Genomic DNA, 24,283 nt, shown 5'->3' on the forward strand with positions numbered 1-24,283 from the left:
CTCTGCTTGAGCTTACCTTTTTGAAAATGAGAATAAAATAGCACCTACCTTACAGGGTTGTTCTAAGAATTAAAAACACAAAATAAATGGAAGAGTGCCTGGCACACAGCAAATGAAAATGAGTTAACTGCTGTTTAAACTATCTTTTGTAGATCTTCCCAACCCTAGACTTTGATGTGCCTGTGAAGATGGTATTCTGCCAAAGCCAACCCTTCTAATTACACTGTGAATCTCAACATCTCCCACCTCTCCTTCTCTTTTTAAACCTAATTATGGTATAATATATGTACCGCAAAGTGCACCCTCTGAACTGTTCAATTAGTACTTTTTGTTACAACCGCAAAGTTATGCAACCATCATCACTAATTTCATCCCCCTCAAAGGAAACTCTGTCTACCTAAGAAATCACTGATTGCCTCCCAGCCATACCACCCTACCCTACACAATCACTGATCTACTTTCTCTACATATATTATCAGTCCATAAATGGCCTTTTCATTTTAATAATTTTCAATTTTTTAAAAAATAATGTGCACATGTGGGGACCATGTGCATGTATAAGTATATGTGCCTTCAGAGTCCCAAAGAAGGTATCAGATTCCTTGGGGCTGGAGTTACAGAAAGTTGTGAACCATCGTTTATAAGAAATAGGAATTGAACTAAGGTCCTCTGGAAGCACAGCAAACACCACTGCGCCATAGCTTCAACCCCCTCTGGTTTCTTTTATTCAGCGTAATACCTTCAAAGTCAATCCATGAGATTGCATGTGTCAGTATTTCTTTCATCTTTATAGATGAATAAAATTCCATTCTGTACATATACCACATCTGATGGTGGAAAGCCTGGCTGTTGTCACTTTGGGCTCTTGTGAGTAATGCTGCTATGCACATGCATGTGCAAATGGTGTATCTGTGTGTGTGTGGTCATGTTGTCATTTCTCTTAGGTATATATCAAAGAGTTTGATTTCTAACACTTTGAAGAACTGTTGAAGTGTTTTTTCCAGGTGTTGCAATCCCCTATATTCCTGTTATAATCAATATAGTAAGAGTCTAAATTCTCCAATTCTTTGCCAACACTTGTTATTGTTGATTTTTGCTGTGGGCATTTCATTCCTCTCTCTTACATACTGGATATTGCCTTGTCTCTAAAATGCATTCAAACAAACCTTATACTAAATAGTAAGTGCTTTTTCAGCCTATCATTCTAACACTCATGCCCATGTTGCTGTAATATTTTCTTTCTTTTGACTTCTGAGACAGTACATCTCTTCATCCTTAGTCTTTATATTGGTTTATCTTTCTTTCTCCCCACATTATGTAGGCAATCCTTTGCAATCTTCTTTCTCAGAGGTCAGTGTGATGAGAAAGCAGAATGGGGAAACATCTCCAGAAAGAGAGAGATCCAGCTGAGGTGATTTGTTTTGGAGTTGGAGGCAGTTGATGGAAACACAATACAATGATAAAGTATATGAAGCTAACATTACACCCATAAATAAGCAAGTAAAATACTTTCCCCCTTTTTCCCTTTCTCTTTCCTTTTACCCTCTTCTCCTCATCCCCTTTCTTCCCTTTCTTCTTTCCCAATCCTTCTTAGCAGTCTCACTCCCTTTTGCTTTAACTGTTCAACCCAAATGACATAAACATAATGTCTTTTGCTAACATGTTGCTTTACAATTTAATGAAAGTGTTTCGTGTATTGACCTCCAGTCTTTACAACCATGTACATGACTAATGTCCCTATTTTGTGGACAAGAATTCCAAATATCAGAAGGAATTTTAGCTCCGTGTGCCATAACTGTAAAGTGTCAAAATGAGAGTTGGGACCCAGGATCATACAAATTGATGTCACTATATACTCTCACCACTGCTTTCATGAAGCCTTTACTGTTCACTTCTTGTGTCTTCATGTCCTTTGATCTTTCTTCCCTGCGGTCCACAGACCTGCTTCCTGGAGTGCAGTATTCTGCTTTGAATTAATTCTGTGCATATCTTCTTTGAATGTATACATTTTTTAAAAAACAACCATATCCATTTTTTTCAACCTGTTCTGGAATAGTAATAGCTGCATTTACAGAAAGCAATGAGTAATGTTTGTGGAGATGGATTGCTCTTCCCCTGCCGGGTTGTTGGAGGATGAGCTACCAAAATCCTCCTCTTCTTTTTCCTATTGGAAAAGCCAGTTTCAGATCATCAGGTTTGTATGCTCTAACATGTCTCAAAGTTCTACAGAAAACTGGATATAGTGGCACAAATCTGTAATCCCAGTACTCTGAACATGGGGGGCAGGAGGACCTAAAATCCAAGATCATCATCTGCTATATATCGAGATATATGTAGTTGTAGAGGTTAGCCTGAGCTACATGAGACCCTGTCTCAAAACACTAAGCTCTGTTGGTTAATGAGCTAAATAAAATACCCCAAATCATATTACTTTATGTAGAAATCATTGAGCACCCCACCCCCTAAAATGCATGCAAATTTCCCCAGTTTTTTGTTTTGTTCAGCGCTATTTTTAAGAGCAAATTCTCTTCACCTTGCTCATTGGATAGAGGTTTATGGTAACAATAAACAGCTTTTCATCAATTACAAAATCATGACCCTTATTTTTACTAAAAACCCAGATGAAGTTTCCTCATTCTTAAAGTTTTTTTATTAACTTTGTTTACTTATTTATTTATTTATTTATTTATTTACTGTGTGTGCGTGTCTGTGCATGCACATGCTGTAGGTTTGTCAGAGTTCAACAAGTGGACAAAGTGCCGTGTTTCAAGTGTGGAGGTCATAGGACAATTTAAGGGAATTTGTTCTCTTCTTCTACCATGTAGGTCTTGGTGGCAAACACTTTTATCTGATAATCCATCTCACTGGCCCTCTCTGTCCCAAAGATCTTTTCCCAGGTGTGCTTAGCATACTTAAATTTTAACTCTGCAGACTCAATTCACTAGAGGACAAGGTACTTACTTGGGGTGGGCAGTAGCTATTCTAGAAAACTCATTGTCCCACATTGGTCTCCCAAAGAAGGTTTTCTGTTTCAGACCTGTCAGGATGTCAGTGGCTTTGTCAAAGTTTAATGCTGCATGACCAGCCTGAAACCAGAGAAATATAAAATTAGAAAGCCCAAGTTTGATGGCTGCCTTTTCCTTAAGCTGCTTTTAACTTTCAGTGCGAGGATGAGGCCAGGTAAGAAATGATAAGAAATACTTATTTTGGAAGGTATGCACTATATTATTGTGTCTTAACATTTGATATTTGAATCAGTGTTTTATTTGAACTCACAATGTTGCTATCCCAGCCAGTGAGGAAGAGACGGTAGTTTAGGAAATCCATTTTGCCTAATTCTTCCATCTCTTGTTCCAGGGAATTCAATAAGTTGTTGAACCAGGCAAAGGCACCTGTCTCTCTGCATATCCAGTAGAAATAGATCTAAAATGAGCAAAGAAGTCCATACCCTTATTAAGTATCCTTCACAATGTACACTTAATGACAGATGTGTGTGTTTATATGTGTATGTGTGTGTGTAACATAAATACATTGATAACACATAGAAAGAGATATACTTGTTAACTAAGTCTAAGGATAATCAATCACACTTATAGAGTGGAAAAATTTTAGTCTGAATATCCAGAATTCTGACAAATTTTCATTACAGAAGGAACCTTCCAAGGTCATTTTTGTTACTGGTAGATCATCATATTAAGCAAAATAAGGCAGACTGAGAAAGCCACATGTTGATAATTTTATCTTATATGGGAAACATGGAGATAGAATGAAGAGTATTTGGGGGAAAGGAAAGGGGATACTAGGACACAGGCTAGAGAAGGAGAAGGGGATAGGTAAACATGATCATAGTAAATGATGTACTTTAATGGAAATGTCATTATGAAATAATACAATGCATAATGAATATAAGCTTTAAAACACAATGAAAAAGTTGTTCAAAGTGAAAACAAAACATTAAAGTAAATAAAAACAAAGTTGCAAATAGAAAAGAATCCTGTAGCACTGACAGAGTAATCATCACCATTTGGGGGAGGGTTGTTTTGTATTGATTTTTTTTTTTTTTTTTTTTTTTTAGTGTGAGATTTGTGTTCTTTTGTCTTTTTATCATAGGCTTTAAAAATTATTCTGTCCAGATTTTAAAAAGCTACTTTTAAAATCATTTAATAGGAACAACCTTGGATAAACAGAAATAGCTTTAATTTGAAGGATTAGAGCACTGCAGAGCTGAGAGAGAATCTACCAGACAGAGTGTTTCTCTTTTACGGCCTCTGAAATGACAAGATACAGACTGGTCTCTAGCAGCCTGAACCCTGCAGCCTCTTTGCAGTGGTGCAGAGGCCAGCTTTGTGGCAACAGGCTGGACCAGCTGCCTACTGCATCGCCTGCTAGTGCCCCTCAAAGCCACCTCTGCCCTATTCAGCTATGACTCAATCCTTTCTTCAGATAGGTTCTCCTGCCCATCCCCCACCCCCTTATCAAGGGTGAGACTATAGGCTATGATGGCCCAGGCTAGGGGAATAGTGAAATGAGAGAATGTACCTTTTGTATTTTGAGACTATTGTCTGCACGCTGGAATTTGTACCAGATAGATTTCAAGATGGAAGCAAAGGGAGTAACCCCAATCCCTGCCCCAACCAGTACAGCCACTTCATACTGGAAAACATCCTCACTGACCGTGCCAAAGGGACCATCCACCTCAATCCTAGCAAATGAGAGAAGAAAATGGATGCATGAAGACTCATCTCCATCTTGAGCTCAAACATCCCCAGAAACAAACTGCTTCCCCAGCTGGTACCTTCCCACTTATTTTTACCATATGCTCTATTACAAGACTTGCACTTCAAAAAGGACTTGTTTTCTCTTTTTGGTTAGTCTACATCTTGTTCTGAATCTCTGAAGGTCTCAATGACCTACCTTGGTAATGGTGAGTGCTGTTGTTCAAATGTCCTTATGAGATTTTCTGTCCAGTCCCCTGCTGCTCTGACATGAATGGAGAAAAATTCTTCCTCTGGAGCAGAGGTCAGAGTGAAGGGATGCCACTCCAAGAAGGAAATTGAGGGGCAATTTACAAATATATACTGTCCTACTTCCATGCTAAAGCCACGCTTGCTCATCTGCAATTCCAAAACTTTAGATGGATGCATTACAACCTATGAATGAAGCACATAGATAATCAGAGGCAAACTCCAAATATGGCAAGGGCAGACATTTAAAGAAAAGAAGCTTGTATTGTGAGGACCAGTCCTCTCCAGAAAGGAGCAGGTACTCCCTAAGCCACTACTTAGCTCCAGACAATGGCTGCAGTGTAGAACTGAGATTTCGTGTTGTCAGATCTCTGGATAAATTAAGAGAAGCAAAGAAAAGTGACTTTGATACTATTATATTTTAGATATGATACAAAATAATGGATTTGATTGTATAATATGTATACACATATCACTATTGTTGAGCTCCATAAACAGGCATCTCTATAGCCAACCCCAAGGGACCTGACAAATAGGATCTCAGGTATCTGTCAGGCCACCTGCGGACCACCTGCAGGCCACCTGAAATCACCTGCGCATGCTCTGGGTCACCTTATAAGAGAACTCACACTACCTCTTCTCTCTCTCTCTTTCTCTCCCTCCACTCCCTCTCCTCCCTCTCCCTCCCTCCATCCCTCTCTCTCCCTCCTTCCCTTCCTCCCTCTTACTAGAGATGGTCTTTGTGACCCCCTTCCCCTTCCCTTAATAAAACCTCCCATGAGGAACCAGTCATGTGGTGTGATTTGTGAACCCGCCATGTAACTTTGACGCACAATCCTAACATTGGTGCATTGGCTGAATAGGCACTTTCAGTGGCCATGCAACGTCGTGTTTGCTTTCTCCACTAGTGCCACCACAGGAGCTGCTAGAAACTTACATTTCAGATCTACCCATGACCCACTTCCGGGAAACTAGATCGCTACCTCCTACATGCAAAACTGGCTGGATTGGTGAGTTCTCCTCATTGGTCAGCATAAATATGTCTCTTGGTAGAGGAAGATTGACCTTTGAGCTTCTGGCAACTTCCTGGTACTTCTTGAGATGGAGGAACACCCAACCACAGCCTTCACTGACCATGGTTGACTCTTTTCGCTGTCCTCCATTTGGGGCTTCCTTTTTCCCTTGGGTGAGATTTCTTTCCTTCTCCTGGCACAGTTTTGTCATCCCCCGCACCCCCGCCCTTCTCTTGTCTCCAAAAATCCTAGCACTAGGTAAACTGTGTCAACTATAGGCAGCTGTGCCCTTGGTCTCTGGCCAATGCTGATGAGCTGTTGGATCAGATTGTACCATACTACTCTACTGAGCCAAACCTTGCCTTTGGGATATCTCTGGCAGGCCACTGACTCCTACCCACCCAATGGGAACTGCCGATTCATCCATTCCTCCAGCATCGCAACTAGGATGTTTTCTGGATAATGTTTTTTTTTTTTTTAATTTTTAAGTTTAATTTTTTAAAACCCTATGCATGGAGCCTGACTTAAAAGCCTCTAAGCTCATAGGCCTCTGTAATAAAACTTGGCCTACATATTCCTTAGATAATGGTTCAAATTGGCTGATTAATGGCACATTAAACCCCAATATTTTACAGGATCTTTTGAATTATTGTCAGTGATTTGGTAAACGGAAGGAGGTATCTGATGTTCAAACATTCTCTCTCCTTCTCCAAACCTTCTCTCTGGTCTTCCTGTTCTCCTACCCAACCTCTTCTAGCTATAAAGTCTCAACCTCAAGGGTTCTCTACCTTTGACCCCAAGGATGAAGCCCTGCCTTGCCGTCAACCTCCAGCTTCTTCTCAACCTCCAGCTTCTGCCTCTTCCTCTGCTTCCTCCTCTTCCTCTTTGGCTTCTCTAGCATCCTCACCCTTCTCCCCAGCAACAGGCATCCTAGTCATCCTATTTTGGCACCCATTTTCACCTCACCAATAGCTATTAGGCCCCCTGCTACCCGCTATCACTCTATAGCAAAACCTCCTCCTCCTCCTCCTCCTCCTCCTCCTCCTCCTCCTCCTCCTCCTCCTCCTCCTCCTCCTCCTCCTCCTCCTCCTCTTCCTCCTCCTCCTCCTCCTCCGCATAAACCAGCCTCAATTCTTCCCTTCCAGGAGGTGGCTGGAGTGCATGGCTTAGTTATGGTGCATGTTCCTTCTCATTAACTGAACTTTCTCAAGTAGAAAAGAGACTAGGATACCTCTAATCCTTCTACTCTCATTAAAGGATTTCAATATCTCAATCTGATAGTCTTACCTTCCATTATATATATAATATATATTATGATTCTTATTATATATATATATATATATGTATATTATATATTATTCTTACCAACAACCTATTAGTGGAGGAGCACAGTTAAGTTTGGGAAGAGCCTAGAAATGCATGCAGATGAGGTTCACCAAACAAACACAGCATACCTGGGGGTTGAGGCTGTGCCTGACCAGGATCCAAGATGGGATTATAGTACCCCAGAAGGCATTTTAACTTGAGATCAGTTCACAACTTGTCTTCCTTCTGGCTGGTCTCTGCAAGACTACCCTCAAGCCAGATAATTATGAGAAGCTCCAGGAAGTAATTCAGGACAAGAATGAAAACCCGTCTCAATTCCGAGAGCACCTTACGAAGGCCTTCTTAAAACAAACTAATCTAGACCCCAAACATACAGAGAGTAGGCAACTCCTGATGACCTATTTTTTTTCTCCCAGAGTTACCCTGACATCAGGGCTAAGCTTAAGTGCTTGGAGAGAGGACTTCTGACTCCACATGCAGAAGTCTTAGTGCTGACTTTTAAGGTGTACCATGGAAGAGATGAGAAAGCCCCAAGCAAAAAAATACCAAATGTAGGCTAAGACCATTTGACTGGACTCAGTGACTACCCAGGCTCTCTTGCCTCCTAAGACACAAGGACCATGGGGTCCCTGTTTCAATTGTGTTAAAGAAGCTCACTGGACCCAGTTTGTCCTAACCCCAGCAAGCCCTCGGGGCCATGTCCAAATTGCCTCCAAGAGGGACATTGGAGTGTTGACTGCCACGGTTTCTCCCATGATATGGGGGTATCACTCCCAGATCACCCTCCAGCTGACATCCTAGGCCTGGCTATGGATGACGGAAGGTTCCTGGGTTCCCTTGACACAACAACTGCCATCACTAGCAGAAAGCCACTGATAATTAACATGGTATCGGGGCAGCCCATCTCCTTCCTTGTGGATACCAGAGCCACTTACTCAGTCCTGATGGAATATTGGGGATCAACCTCTCCTAGTTCCTCTATTGTTGTGGTAGGGAGACAGCCTTGCAAGGCTTGCCAGACTCGACCGCTCAATTGTATTTTCAGGGGTGTTCCCTTGACTCATTCTTTTTTAGTGATGCCAACCTGTCCAGTTTCCTTACTGGAAAGGGACCTTTTAGCCAAACTAGTATCTTCTTTATTCCACCCATTTGTCTGATCACAAGCTCACGAGCATTCTCTCTCCTTATAGCTATCCTACCTGCCAGTTTGACGTGTCACTTCCTTTACCAGCCTTTCAAGTGGACCCCCAAGTCTGGGATGTACAAAACCCCTCTTTCACTAAGCATCATTCCCTTTGTGGTCATTCAGCTACAGGATTCCAAGCTCAATAACCACTTCCTCTCAAGAGCCTCAGGGGACTTAAGCCTATTATCTCTGACCTTCTTTAAAATAAAAATCCTTTGCTCCAATTCCTCTCCTTTTAACACCACTATACTTGCTGCTACAAAGCCCAATGGAACCTATCGCCTGGTTCAAGACTTCCACTTTCTCAATTATGCATTTGTCCCCTTCCACCCTATACTATAGGGGCTGTAGCTAACCCCTAGGCTCTCCTCTCACTATCCCATCAGGTACCTCCCATTTCTCAGTTGTGGATCTCAAGGATGCATTTTTCTCTATCCCCCTGGACGCCCAGTCACAAAATAGCTTTGCCTTTACCTGGAGTGACCCTGACACCCTTGTTTCTACCCAGCTTACCTGGACTGTCCTATACCAGGGATTCTGGGACAGCCTACACCTGTTAGGCAAAGCCCTAGCCTCTAATCTACTCTCCTTATCTTTCCCTAAATATTAACTTATACAATACGTAGATAATCTTCTCCTCTGCAGCCCATCCCTATAAGTTAGCCAAACTAACATCTCTGCTCTTCTAAATTTCCTATCCAGTGGATCTATTGGGTCTCACCCTCTAAGGTCCAATTGATCACCTCTGAGGTTGCTTACCTGGGACTAACAATAACCCCAACCCACAACGTATCATCTTAGAGAGAAAAGACCTAATACGGTCTCTGGCAGTGCCCTCTACTAAAGAAGAAATGTTATCGTTTTGAGGAATGGCTGGTTTCTTAAGGTCCTGGGTCCCTTCCCTTTCCCTTCTTGCCCACCATTATATGAGGCAGCCTTAGACCCCTTGCATGAACCCCTTTTTAAGCCCATTACTAAGCCCTTTCAGAGGCTCCAACAAGCTCTTCTTGAGGCCCCAACCCTACATCTCCCATACTTAACCCGTCCATTCTCCTTCTATGTAACAGAAAAAGAGGGATATGACCTTGAAGCCCTGGGTCACCAACTGGGACCCTCCTTTGCACCTGTAGCCTATCTATCAAAAAAATTAGACCTGACAGTCCAGGGATGGGCACCCTGTCTTTGTGCCTTAGCAGCTGCAGAGCTCCTTATTTGAGAGTCAAAAAAAAACTAACTTTCGGGTTACCTTCTCTTCTCACAATCTATCTCACCTTTTAACATATAAAGACTTACAAACTCTACCTCCCTCCAGGGATCATTCCCTCCAGGTGACACTAATAGAAGACTACTCTTACTTTCCATCCATGCCCACCTCTTAACATTTCAAACCTTCTTCCTAGACCTAACTCTGATTACTGTCCATCTCATTCTTGCATTGAAACCTTAAAGAAGCTATTGCCCCATCTCCACACATACAAGAGGGCACATTCCCTCAGGCCATCTATACCTGGCATACAGATGGCAGCTCCTTTGTACAAGAGGGAGTTCAAAATGCAGGCTATGCCATAGTGTCAGATACTGGGGTAGTTGAGGCAAAAACCCTCCCTGCCCACACCACTAATCAGCAGGCTGAACCAATAGCTCTTACCCGCTCCTTCCAATTGGCCCAGGGACAATCTCTTAACATCTACACAGACTCTAAATATCCTTTCATATTCTTCTCTCCCATGCTGCCATCTGGAGAGAAGGTGGGTTGCTTACAGCAAAGGGAGGATCTGTAACCAATACAGGCCAAATTATAGCCATGCTAGAAGCCTCCCACCTTCCCACAGCCATTGGAATAGTCCACTGCCAGTTCCACCAGGCAAATGATTCCATCTTTTCCAAAGGAAATAACTGGGCTGATGAGGCAGCTAAGGCTGTGGCCCTGACAGGCCTAGACTCCTCCCACTCACCACAGAACACTACACTACAACCCACATCTCCCCTGTCATCTCCTGACTTTTGTCAGATTCTGTCCTATCTACTCCAGCTCTTTCATTCTAACAGTCAAGCTTGTCTAACTTTGTCAAGACCCATCTGCAGCCCAGCCCTGAGGACTTGGGTTTCTTAAAGACTATTACTACCTCTTGTAAGATTTGCCAGACTTCAGATCCTAACTCAGGATATCATAACTCCCCTTTCCCTACCCACCAGGCTAGAGGCTCTCTCCCCGGTACTGGCTGGCAACTTGATTTTACCCACATGCCAGCAGTCAAACGTGTCTGGATCCTCCTGATCTTGGTGGATATGTTCATAGGATGGGTGGAGGCATTCCCCACTACTAACAAAAGAGCTGAGACAGTTTCTGATCTCCTTGTCTATGAGATTATCCTATGTTTTGGACTCCCCACCTCCATCCATTCAGACAATAGTCCTGAGTTCACTTCTCAGATTTCCCAGACCCTATCTAAAGCTCTTAATATTCTTTGGTATTTTCATATCCCATACCATCCCCAGTCCTCAGGAAAGATAGAACAAACTAACTGATCCTTAAAAAATACTCTTGTTAAACTATCACAAGAGCTTCACCTCTGTTGAGTAAAACTCCTCCCCTTGGCCCTTTTCAGGCTACAAGGTCTCCCCAAAAACCTTTGTCTATCTTGCTTATCCATGTATGAAAGACCAGTCCTAACTCTGGGTCTTTCAGCTAAGTGCTTGCCTCTCCCTGACCACCCACTTACTCCCTTACTCTGTCATCTCTGTTCTTTTCTATGGACCTTTACTGACCACTGTATACCATGGCCACCTACTAACCCCTGTCCATCTCTTACTAACAGGTCCTTCTCTCCCCTCCAGACCAAACCCCTCATCTCTTTCTTTTAAATGGCAGGACCCTTTCAAGTTGATCCTTGTAACCCCCAGAGCTGCCAAGCTTGAAGGCTTCCTTCACTGGATTCATCTATCTCACCTCAAGCCTTTTATCCTTCTCTTTAAGATAATGCCCCCTCCTACATACCAACTCCAACAGGACCCTGCGCCCTCAAGCTCCAGATGCCAAGATCAACCACTTTGTCTCTGGTTCCAGAGGAATGAGGCCTCGCTATAACAACTGTGTTCAACCCTACTGCATTGGATATGTATTTTTCTTCCTCTCTTGTCTGTTTCTGTCCAGGGTAATCACTATGGAGATTCAAGTTTCAAGAAAAAAAATCAGTGATAATAAAGTGGAAAACTGTGTTATGGGAGGCTGTCAGAAGCCAATTTAAATAACCATCACTCCTACATCTATCTCTCCTCTTATTTGATGGAATTTTTGTTTGCTTCCTCTTTGATCAAACAAAAGATTATGGCAAGAAATAGCCAGACAGATATGGAGGCTGCCCATACTGGTCTTGCCGAGTCCACGTACTGGCACAAATGAAACTCCTTCATCTGTATAAAAAGACTCCCTACTTCTACATCTGAACCCCTTGGGATCCCAAATGGGAACCACACATTCTTGGAAAACTCTACCACAGCTACAAACCCAACTTACCGATAAAGACCATCCATATCTAGAGAAAATACATCCCAATTACCCAATACCTGGGGATGGGAGAAATAGAGAAAGTAATTAAACATTTCCCTAAAGTCATTTCCTCTCTGACATCCCTCCTCTTAAATATTACAAACCTGTCATTTCGTTTTCTACTTCAGACTCTGACCTCTGCCTACAAGCCCCTTAATGTGACCAAACAGGACTGTTTTAAAGTTTGGTGGCTGTGTGTCTCACCTGGGACCAACTCAGAACTACTGCTAACAGCTTCTCTGGAGACTCTTTCAAGTATCCTTACTTCACCATTACACTAACTGCCCTGACCCTGATGTTGCCAAACCCCCCCCACACCTTTTTCATATCACCCTCTTTGGCATGGCAAGCTGTTTCAAGATATTCGGGACACACTCTGTAGGAATAGTAAGTTCCTTAGACTGTAATAAAACTGTAATCCTTGATACCTCATCTCAACCCCAATTCCCTACTGCTAATAATACTTACATCCTTTATGGTGCTCAGGTCTACCGTCATCTGCCTGCTGGTTGGTCAGGAGTTTGCATGTTGGCACTCCTCTTCCCTGATCTGGGGGTAATAAATGAAAAAGAGCCCTAACCAGTCCCAGTCATGTATTCAATAGCTGCCTGGCAGGATAAGAGGGCAATTCAAATCTTGCCCTTCTTGGCTGTTGCAGAAATCAGAGCAGCTGTCCAGACTGGGATAGCAGGACTAGCCACTTCATTAACTTTGTATTTTCAGCTTTCTTCCCAGTTCATCCAGGACCTCCAGCAAGTGACTCAGACAATGCTAACTCTCCAAGGACAGATTGGCTCACTGGCAGCAGTAGTACTTCAAAACTGATGAGGATTGGGTCTCCTCACAGCTAACGGTGGCCTTTGCATCTTCCTCCAGGAAGAATGCTGTTTTTATGTCAATCAGTTGGGTATAATGAAAGCCATAATCCAACAACTCCAGACAAATCTACAAATGTGAAGGGAAATGCTCAAAGCCTCTGGCTCTTGGGCCTTTGAGAACCCCATATGGAAATGGATTTTGACCTTCCTCACACTTCTTCTGCTCATCTTTCTACTTTTGCTTTTTGTACCCTGATTTATTAACTTCCTCTCTACATTCTTCCAACAACAAATGCAAAAGTTCTCTAACCAAACCATTAATCAGTTACTCTGACAGGATTATCAGCCTCTGCCCACAGAACCAGATGACAATGAATGACCTTCCAATCAACCCTGATGGTGAAACAGGAATATACCCTGAGAATGACAATGCCCGTACTCAGCAGGAAGTAGCTTGAACAGTAAAGGTTGCCCCTATGCCCTCCTCAACATCAACCCCTTCCTAGCAACTCACTTTTTAACAAAACCAAAAGGGAGGAATGTTGGGATCCCTAAGCAAGTATCTTTAAGGCCAGCCCCAAAGGACCTGACAAAGGGGATATCAGGCATCTGTGAGGCCACTTGTGGACCACCTGCAGACCACCTGTGCATGCTCTGGATCATCTTATAAGAGAACTCATACCACCTCCTCTCTCTCTCCCTCTCTTTTTCTCTCTCTCCTACCCTGCCCAGAGACAGTCTCTGTGACTCCCTTCCTCTTCCCTTAATAAAACCTCCTACGTGGAACCAGTCACGTTGCGTGATTTGTGAACCTGCCGTGTAACTTTGACGCACAATTCTAACAACTATGATACAAATATTATATTATAAATATGAGTATATTATATTATAAATCTTGCTCATGTTTGCTCTACACTTTCCTCTCATTAGTACGTAGTTCCCTTTCTCCCCAAGTAGTCACCATTCTGCTTTCAAGTCTCAATCTCTTCATCCCACTCATAGTCCTCATTTGCTTTCATACTCTATATGCATTTATATTTAATTCACATTTATTCCAAATATGAGAGAAAATGCTTATTTTGTGTAACATGATAATCTCCAGTTCCCATCTATTTTTCTGTAAAGGGCTTAATTTGTTCTTCTTTACAACTGAATAAAACCCAATTGTGTTTTTGTAAAAATTATTTTTATTTTTGTGTGTGCTTGCTTGTCTATGTATGCACTGCATTCATGCAATGCTCACTGAGGCCAGAGAAGTGCCTCAGATTTCCTGGAGCTGGAGTTACAAGCAACGGTGAGCCTCCATGTGTGTGCTGGGAACAGAACAAGTGCAGCAAGTGCTCTGAACCACTCAGCCATCACCCCAGTCCCCAAGAAATGCTTTTTTTTAAGGTTAAACTTCTACCCAGTTTCTTAAAATGTTGATAAGCAGGTCTTTATTTTATTTTAGGTCACAAGAACTGTTCTAGGTCCTTGAGCATAGAAGACTATCACTCTACCACTGAGCCACACCCTCAGTCTAAGTTCACCCTTTATATAATCACCATGTGTGTAAAAAAAAATAAATCTGTGGGCAGGCTCTGGCTCAGGTCTCCTGTTTGTATCCTCCAACACAGACCCATGCTAGTGGTTCCACCGAAAACCCTATTTCCCACAGTTTTGTCCAGCATGGGAGAAACCAAGCATTATTCCTCCTCCAAAACCCTTTTTAAGCCTTCAAAGTAAACATCCTGACAATTTAGTTCTGCACTCAAGTAGAACACAACTATTCTCACTGCAATGGAAAGTGTATATTTCTTTACCTTGGTGATTACAACCTTCTGCTGGGAGCGATAAAAGCGAAGGAGCCTTTCAAAGATATACATGATGACTGGTGCAAGGATCCACTTCCAAAACTATACAAAAACAGGGAAAAGAATGATATTACCCTTAAATATCTCATTTAGGACTTATTTGTGTAGCAGTTCATTTCTTCATTAAGTGAATATGTATCAAGATCTCTATGTGTATCAAGTTCACCACTGTGTAATACTAGCAAGTCACTAATTTCAGCAAAGTTTAGAATGGAAACAATTGCAAAATAATAGTTTTCTTTGTCAATTTGTCATTAATAAAATAGATCGTTCCTTTAAATTTACAAGTTGTATCAGGAAGTAAATGGCAAAAATAAAGTATAAAGGTGGATGTGTGTGTGTTTTAAATTTTATTTCAAATTTTAAAATTTGAAAATCTAAGACACCTTGTCCATTCTGAAAAAAAAATTGAAAAAGTAAGTCCACAATAGAAACAAGTGATTAGGAGGGGGCAGAGCCAAGATGGCGACTAGCACACACAGTTTCTGAGTGGTGGGATACCTGATCTTCTGAGTTGGAGAATGGAAGGACCCCCAACCCAGGAAAACCACAGCAAGGCTTTCTGAACACCAGAGAACATCGCAGGAGGTGAAAACTTTGGCCTCCGGTCACCCGGAGACTTGCTTGGGGAAGGAGAGAAACGATCCTTTGTTCTTGCTGCACTCCCTTCCCCCAGACCTCCTTCCTCCTCGGCACAGCGGCACAGCGGACTCATCTTTCTCAGCGCAGACCTAACTGCCTGGGGTATACAGCCGCTGAGACGGAGCCCCAAGCACTTTAGCGGCAGACAAAAGCCAGCAGTACGTGCCCTGGAGTCCCAGATTCGCGCAGCGGCTGCACCATCCTCCCAGGGCGCGAATCTGCTAGACACCATACTAGCTCCGCAGGATCGCCATCACTGACTGTACAGCCCGCCCAATCCCACAGTGACAGAATACGCTACATACTCACCAAAACCAGGCAGAAACGTCATACAACCTGGACACACCAGGCGCTGGGCCTCCCAAGCCTGGAGAGCACAACGAAGAGACCCCAGGACTTCCCAGAAAGCATGGGGACTAGCGACCCAGTCTCCAGTTACAGCAGGACGTGGTGGCAGAGCAGCACTGAACTGGCGGGGCACCACAGCCCTCCAGTTTAAGACTAACCAGGGCCAAACCAGAGAACAGTGAGCCTGGTTACCCCATCCCTGCTGAAGTGACCACCCTGAAATCTCCAGCTGCAGCAAGACCTCAGAACCTGGCAGTGACAGCAGCACAGAACTGGCGGAACACATCAAAGAAGCAGGGCCAAACCAGAGAGCAGAGAGCCCCGGATACCCCAATCTCTGCCGAGAGACCTGCCTGTAAGTGAGTGCACCCTTGAGAATCTGCAGTTCCCCAGATCCTGGGTCCTTCTAAATCAGAAGCCAGGCATCGAACCCCCCTCCCACCCACATACCCACTTTGGGAAACAGAGGGGCACTAGGGACATTGAAGTTCCTGCCCTGTGGGCCTGATTGAGGAGCTAAGACAGTTAATGCCAGAAATTGCGCTGCGTTCATCATTAGCGCCTGCGACATATACAGTGCAGAGCCCCTCCCACACACTCAAGGGTTCAACATTAGCCATCACTCTGTCCCTCGAGAAACTCATCCACGCACACTTACACACACAGACACACACACGCGCGCTCGCACACACGCTTGCATTTGCCCCATTTGCGCCTGCGTACTTTCCTCCCACAGGTACAGCTAGTCCTCAGCACACGCTGAGAGTGCTCAGCTTCCTGAAGAACTCTCCAGACACCAGAGAGAGACAGCACCAGTCTGATCTGCAGAATCCAAAAACAAACAGGGAAGGTTTCAGATAAGCCAATGGCCAGAGGTAGGCGAAAGAGCACTTCCAACATAAATCAGGACATCATGACTTCACCAGCAAACCCCAAAATCGATGGATACACCAATTCAGCGGAAGCACAGGAAAATGATTTTAAAGCCATGCTTGCCCAATTATTTGAGGCTCATAAGGAGGAAATGAACAAGTCTTTCAAAGAGATGGCCAGTCAATTGGAGGCAAAGAAAGAAGAAATAGACAATATCCTTAAAGAAACACAGGCAAACATGGCCAAACAAATAGATACACAAGTAGAGGAAAAATTAGTGGCATATAAGAAGGAAATGAAAAAAGAAATAGAGGCCATCGTAGAGAGACAGGAATCCAAATTCAAACACATGAAAGAAATGGTGCAAGGCATGAAAACAGAATTAGAATCAATAAAGAAAACACAAAATGAGAAAACCCTTGAGCTGGAGAACTTGGAGAAAAGATCAGGAACCACAAAAGTAAGCATCACCAACAGAAATCAAGAGATGGAAGAGAGAATCTCTGGAGCTGAAGACACACTTGCAGAAATGGATACTTCTCTCAAAGAAAAAGTAAAATCAGAAAAGTTCCAATCACAAAATATCCAAGAAATCAAGGATGCTATGAAAAGACAAAATCTAAGAATAATAGGAATTCACGAAAAAGAAGACTCCAGACTCCAAGGTCCAGAAAATATTTTCAAGAAAATCATAGAAGAAAATTTTCCCAACTTAAAGAAAGAGATGTCCATAAATATACAAGAGGCCTACAGAACTCCAAGTAGACTAGACCAGAAAAGAAACACATCACGTCACATCATAGTCAAAACACTAAATCTACAGAACAAAGAAAAGATATTAAAAGCAGCAAGGGAAAAAGGCCAAGTAACATATGAAGGTAGACCTATCAGAATCACACCGGACTTCTCATCAGAAACTATGAAAGCCAGAAGGGCCTGGGCAAGTATCATGGAGACTCTAAGAGATCACAAATGTCAACCCAGACTACTATACCCTGCAAAGCTTTCAATCAACATAGATGGAGAAAAAAAATATTCCATGACAAAACTAAATCTACACAATATCTACACAGCAAACCATCCCTACAGAAGATACTAGAAGGAAAACTCCAATCCAATGAAAACAAATTCACCCAAGAAAACAGGGCATACAGATAATGTCCCAACAAAAAGGAAAAGAAAACAAGCAATGAAACAGGGTTAGATCATCGACTCCATTACAAAAGGAACTAACATGCATTGGTCACTATTATCTATCAATATCAATGGACTCAACTCACCAATAAAAAGACACAGGCTAACAGAATGGTTAAGGAAACAGGATCCAACATTCTGTTGCATCCAAGAAACACACCTATGCAACAAAGACAAACACTACCTCAGAGTAAAGGGCTGGAAAACTGTTTTTCAAGCAAATGGTTCCAGAAAACAAGCTGGAGTAGCCATTCTAATATCTAATAAAATAGACTTTCAACCCAAGTTAATCAAAAAAGATAAGGAGGGCCACTATATTCTCATCAAAGGAAAAATCCACCAAGAGGACATCACAATCTTGAATATCTATGCCCCAAATACAAGAGCACCGACATTCGTAAATGAAACATTATTAAAGCTTAAATCATACATTGATGCTAATACCTTAATAGTGGGAGACTTCAACACTCCACTCTCACCAAGGGACAGATCAACTAGACAGACACCAAATAGGGAAATAAAAGCACTCACAGAATCCCTAAATCAAATGGACCTAATAGACGTCTACAGATCATTTCACCCAAACTCAAAAGAGTACACCTTCTTTTCAGCACCGCATGGAACCTTTTCCAAAATAGACCATATAGTGGGCCACAAAGCAAGCCTCAACAGATACAAAAGGATTGAAATAATCCCTTGTATACTATCTGATCACCATGGACTAAAGCTCGACCTCAACAACAACAGAAACAACAAAAAGCCGACACGCACATGGAAACTGAACAACTTACTACTCAATGACAGCTGGGTTAAGGAAGAAATAAAGAAAGAAATTAAAGACTTCCTAGAATTCAATGAAAAGGAAGGCACAACATACCCAAATTTATGGGATACATTGAAAGCAGTGCTCAGAGGAAAATTTATAGCACTAAATGCCTGCAAGAAGAAATTCGTAACATCACATACAAACAACTTAATGGCCCAACTGAAAACCCTAGAAAAAAAAGAAGCAGATACACCCATGAGGAGCAGACGGCTGGAAATAATCAAACTAAGGGCTGAAATCAATCAACTAGAAACAAATAAAACCATCCAAAGAATCAATGAAACAAAAAGCTGGTTCTTTGAGAAGATCAACAAGATAGACAAACCCTTAGCCAAACTAACTAAAAAGCAGAGAGAAACTATCCAGATCAGCAAAATCAGAAATGAAAATGGGGACATAACCACAGACATTGAGGAAATCCAAACAATTATTAGGTCATACTACAAAAGCTTATATGCCACAAAATTTGAGAATCTAAATGAAATGGATAATTTTCTTGAAAGATTCCATCTACCAAAACTAAGTCAAGATCAGGTAGAAAGACTGAATAGCCCTATATCTCCCAAGGAAATCGAAGCAGTCATTAACAGTCTCCCCTCCAAAAAAAGCCCTGGACCAGATGGCTTCAGCGCAGAATTCTACAAGACCTTCAAAGAAGTGCTAACTCCAATTCTCCTCAAGCTATTCCACAAAATAGAAACAGAAGGAACACTACCAAACTCATTCTATGAAGCCACAGTCACCTTAATACCTAAACCACACAAAGACCCAACAAAAAAAGAGAACTTTAGGCCTATCTCTCTTATGAACATTGACGCAAAAATACTCAATAAAATACTTGCAAACCGAATTCAAGAACACATCAAAGATATCATCTACCATGACCAATTAGGCTTCATCCCAGGCATGCAAGGGTGGTTCAACATACGGAAATCCATCAATGTAATCCACTACATAAACAAACTGAAGGAGAAAAACCACATGATCATCTCCTTAGACGCCGAAAAAGCATTTGACAAAGTCCAACACCCATTCATGTTTAAAGTCTTGGAGAGATCAGGGATACAAGGCACATACCTAAACATAGTAACGGCAATATATAGCAAGCCTATAGCTAACATCAAACTCAATGGAGAGAAACTTAAATCAATCCCACTGAAATCGGGGACAAGACACGGCTGTCCATTGTCCCCATATCTCTTCAACATAGTACTTGAAGTCCTAGCCAGAGCAATAAGACAACTAAAGGAGATCAAGGGGATACAAATCAGAAAGGAAGAGGTCAAAGTGTCACTATTTGCAGATGATATGATAGTATACATGAGCGACCCCAAAAATTCAACCAAAGAACTCCTTCAGCTGATAAACACCTTCAGCAAAGTGGCAGGACACAAAATCAACTCAAAAAAATCAGAAGCCCTCCTATATACCAAAGACAAAAAGGCTGAGAAAAAAATTAGGGAAACAACACCCTTCACAATAGCCACTAATAACATAAAGTACCTTGGTGTGACTCTAACCAAGCAAGTGAAAGACCTGTTTGAGAAAAACTTCAAGTCTCTGAAGAAAGAAATCGAAGAAGATATCAGAAGATGGAAAGATCTCCCGTGCTCATGGATTGGTAGGATTAACATTGTGAAAATGGCCATACTGCCAAAAGCAATCTACAGATTCAATGCAATTCCCATCAAAATACCAACTCAATTCTTTACAGACCTTGAAAAAAAGATTCTCAGCTTCATATGGAGAAACAAAAAACCCAGAATCTCCAAAACGATCCTGTAGGACAACAGATCATCTGGAGGTATCTCCATTCCTGATTTCAAGCTGTAGTACAGGGAAACAATAATAAAAACTGCATGGTATTGGCATAGAAACAGAAAGGAGGATCAATGGAACCGCATAGAAGACCCAGAAATAAATCCACACACCTATGAATACTCGATATTCGACAAAGAAGCCAATTCCATTCAATGGAAAAAAGACAGCATCTTCAACAAATGGTGCTGGACCAACTGGATGTCTACATGCAGAAAAATGAAAATAGATCCATATTTATCACCCTGCACAAAACTAAAGTCAAAGTGGATCAAGGACCTCAATATAAAACCAGATACCCTAAATCAATTGGGAAAAAAAGTGGGGAACAGCCTAGAACTCATTGGCACAGGAGACAACTTCCTGAACAGAACACCAACAGCACAGGCACTAAGAGCAACAATCAATAAATGGGACCTCATGAAACTGAAAAGTTTCTGTAAAGCAAAGGATACCATCATCAAAACAAAATGACTGCCTACAGATTGGGAAAGAACCTTCACTAACCCTTTATCTGACAGAGGACTAATATCCAGTATATACAAAGAACTAAAGAAGCTGAAAAGCAGCAATCCAAGTAATCCAATTAAAAAATTGGGAACAGAGCTAAACAGAGAATTCTCGACAGAGGAATATCGAATGGCAGAAAAACACTTAAAGAAATGCTCATCCTCATTAGCCATCAGGGAAATGCAAATCAAAACCACCCTGACATATCACCTTACACCCATCAGAATGGCCAAGATGAAAAACTCAAGCGATAACACATGCTGGAGAGGTTGTGGAGAAAGGGGAACCCTCCTCCACTGTTGGTGGGAATTTAAACTGGTACAACCACTCTGGAAAGCTATCTGGCGCTTTCTAAGACAAATAGGAATAGTGCTTCCTCCAGACCCAGCTATACCACTGCTAGGTATATACCCAAAGTTTGTTCAAGTACACAAAAAGGACACTTGCTCAACCATGTTTATAGCAGCTCTATTTGTAATAGCCAGAACCTGGAAACAACCCAGATGTCCATCAACGGTGGAATGGGTACAGAAATTGTGGTATTTTTATACAATGGAATACTACTCAGCAATCAAAAAGGAGGAAATCATGAAATTTGCAGGCAAATGGTGGGATCTAGAAAAGATCATTCTGAGTGAAATATCCCAGAAGGAGAAAGACAAACATGGGATATACTCACTTATATAGACCTATAAGATATGATAAACATAATGAAATCTATACACCTAAAAAAGATAATCAATTGAGCGGACATGGGGTAAGATGGTCAATCCTCATTTAGAAAGACAGATGGGATGTGCATTGAACGTATGACAGGAGTCTATTGAGCGCATCTGAAAGACTCTAACTAGCAGTGTTTTCAAAGCAAAGACTCATGACCAAACCTTTGGCAGAGTACAGGGAATCATAAGAAAGAAGGGGAGTTAGTCTCATGGGGAAAGGATAGGAGCTCCACAAGGACCAAATATATCTGGGCACAGGGTCTTTTCTGAGACTGACATTCAACCAAGGACCATGTATGGATATAACCTAGAACCTCCACTCAGATGTAGCCTGTGGTAGCTCAGTAACCAATTGGTTTCCCAAAGTGAGGGGAACAGGGACTATTTCTAACAGGAACTCAATGACTGGCTCTTTGGTCTCCCCACCCCCGAAGGGAGGAGCAGTCCTGTTAGGCCACAGAGGAGGGCTTTGCAGCCAGTCCTGAAGATACCTGATAAAACAGGATCAGATGAATGGGGAGGAGGTCCCCCCTATCAGTGGACTTGGAAAGGGGCACGGTGGAGATGAGGGAGGGAGGGAGGGACTGGGAGAGAATGAGGGATCGGGACACGGCTGGAAATATAATAATTAAAAAAAAAAAATAAAGCTCGACCTCAACAAAAAAAAAAAAAAAGAAGTAGGACAGCACATTCAAATCAAAACTAAAGGAAGAAAGTCTGTGGAATCTCTCCATCAACATTGTATATGATACACTTTTATTACAAACACTTACATAAAGTAAAAAAAAAAGAAACAAGTGATTAAAAATACAGAACTATCAAAAAGGAGAAGATAGAATACATATACACCCACACACACACGTATATGTATAAAATTAACGTTACTAGTAGGAATACAGCAAACTTGACTTTCATCTCAGCACCACAAAACATCAAAAGTAACAAAAATAAACAGATTTTTAATATAATTTTTAATGTATTACAATTTATTCACTTTGTATCCCAGTTGTAGCCCCACCCTTGTCCCCTCCCAAACCTGCCTTCCCTTCCTCCCTCCTTTCCTCATCTCCTCCCATGCCCCTTCCCCAGTACACTGATAGTGGAGGATCTCCTCCCCTTCCATCTGACCCTAGCCTATCAGATCTCATCAGGACTGTCTTTTATAGTCTTCCTCTGTGGATTGGTCAGGCTGCTCCTCCCTCAGCAGGAAGTGATCAAAGAGATAGCCACTGAGTTCATGTCAGAGACAGCCCCTGCTCCCTTTATTAGCAAGCCCATTTGGAGACTGAGCTGCCACAGGCTACCTCTGTGGGGTTCTAGTTTATCTCAATGAATGGTCCTTGGTTGGAGTCTCAGAAAAGACCTCTAGGCCCAGAAATTTTTGTTCTGTTGTTCTCCTTGTGGAGCTCTAGATCCTTCCAGGTCTTTCTATCTCCCCCTTCTTTCATAAGATTCCCAGCTTACCTTGTGCCTGCTTTCTTGTTTATCTTCTTTAGGTGTATAGACTTCATTATGTTTATCATATCTTGTAGGTCTATATAAGCAAGTATATACCATATTTGTCTTTCTCCTTCTGGGATACTTCACTCAGAATGATCTTTTCTAGATGCCACCATTTGCCTGCAAATTTCATGATTTCCTCTTTTGTGATTGTTGAGTAGTATTCCATTGTGTAAAAATACCACAATTTCTGTATCCATTCCACCATTGATGGACATCTGGGTTGTTTCCAGGTTCTGGCTATTATGAATAAAGCTGCTCCAAACAAGGTTGAGCAAATGTCCTTGTTGTGTACTTGAGCAAATTTTGGGTATATACCTAGGAGTGGTATAGCTGGGTCTTGAGGAAGAGTTATTCCTAATTGTCTCAGTAAGTGCCAGATTGACTTCCAAAGTGGTTGTAGAAGTTTACATTCCTACCAGATCAATCCTTACTTAGAAAGACAAATGAGATGGGCATTGGACATATGACAGGAGTCTACTGCAGAAGGCATCTGAAAGACCCTACCAAGCAGCATTTCAAAACAGATATTAAGACTCATAACCAAAACTTCTGCAGAAGGGGAGTTAGTATGATGGGGAGAGGATAGGGGTCCCACAAGGACCAAATATATCTGGGCACAGGGTTTTTTTTTAACTGTTTCTCCAACCAAGGACCATGTATGGATATAACCTAGAACCTTTACTTGGATGAAGCTCGTGGTAGCTCAATAACCAATTGGTTTTCTTTCTTTTTTTTTTCAGATTAAACTAGTCTACAGTTTTATTTTGTTTTTTTTTTATTCTTCTTAATAAAGTTCTTTTTTATTAATTACACTTTATTCATTTTGTATCCCCCCATAAGCCCCTCCCTCCTCCCCTCCCGATCCCACTCCCCCTCCCCTTTCTGCATGCATGCCACTCCCCAAGTCCACTGATAAGGGAGGTTCTCCTCTCCTTTCTGATCTTAGTCTATCAGTTCTCATCAAAAGTGGCTGCATTGTCCTCTACTGTGGCCTGGTAAGGTTGCTCCTCCCTCAGGGGGAGGTGATCAAAGAGCAGGACAATCAGATTATGTCAGAGGCAGTCCCTCTTCCCATTACTATGTAACCCACTTGGACACTGAACTGCCGTGGGCTACATCTGTGCAGGGGTTCTAGGT

The 24,283-nt window shown here is 42.0% G+C and overlaps 1 protein-coding gene across 3 annotated transcripts in view; it reads right to left on the bottom strand.

Moving 5' to 3' along the window:
- The window catches only part of Nox1 (NADPH oxidase 1), a 56,529-nt gene that overhangs the window by 2,493 nt on the left and 29,753 nt on the right, over positions 1-24,283 (bottom strand). For 2 of the 3 annotated variants that reach the window (XM_060375554.1, XM_060375552.1), the window contains 5 exons: positions 14,660-14,752; positions 4,915-5,150; positions 4,540-4,702; positions 3,277-3,423; positions 2,962-3,086 (listed from right to left, as the gene is read on the bottom strand). In XM_060375554.1, coding sequence (XP_060231537.1) covers positions 2,962-3,086; positions 3,277-3,423; positions 4,540-4,702; positions 4,915-5,150; positions 14,660-14,752 — 764 coding nt within the window. The remainder of the gene's footprint in view (positions 1-2,961; positions 3,087-3,276; positions 3,424-4,539; positions 4,703-4,914; positions 5,151-14,659; positions 14,753-24,283) is intronic. The other variant, XM_060375553.1, reaches the window with a different exon arrangement.

This window comes from Meriones unguiculatus, chromosome X (genome assembly GCF_030254825.1).
Source record: "Meriones unguiculatus strain TT.TT164.6M chromosome X, Bangor_MerUng_6.1, whole genome shotgun sequence".
NCBI classification, from domain to species: domain Eukaryota; kingdom Metazoa; phylum Chordata; class Mammalia; order Rodentia; family Muridae; genus Meriones; species Meriones unguiculatus.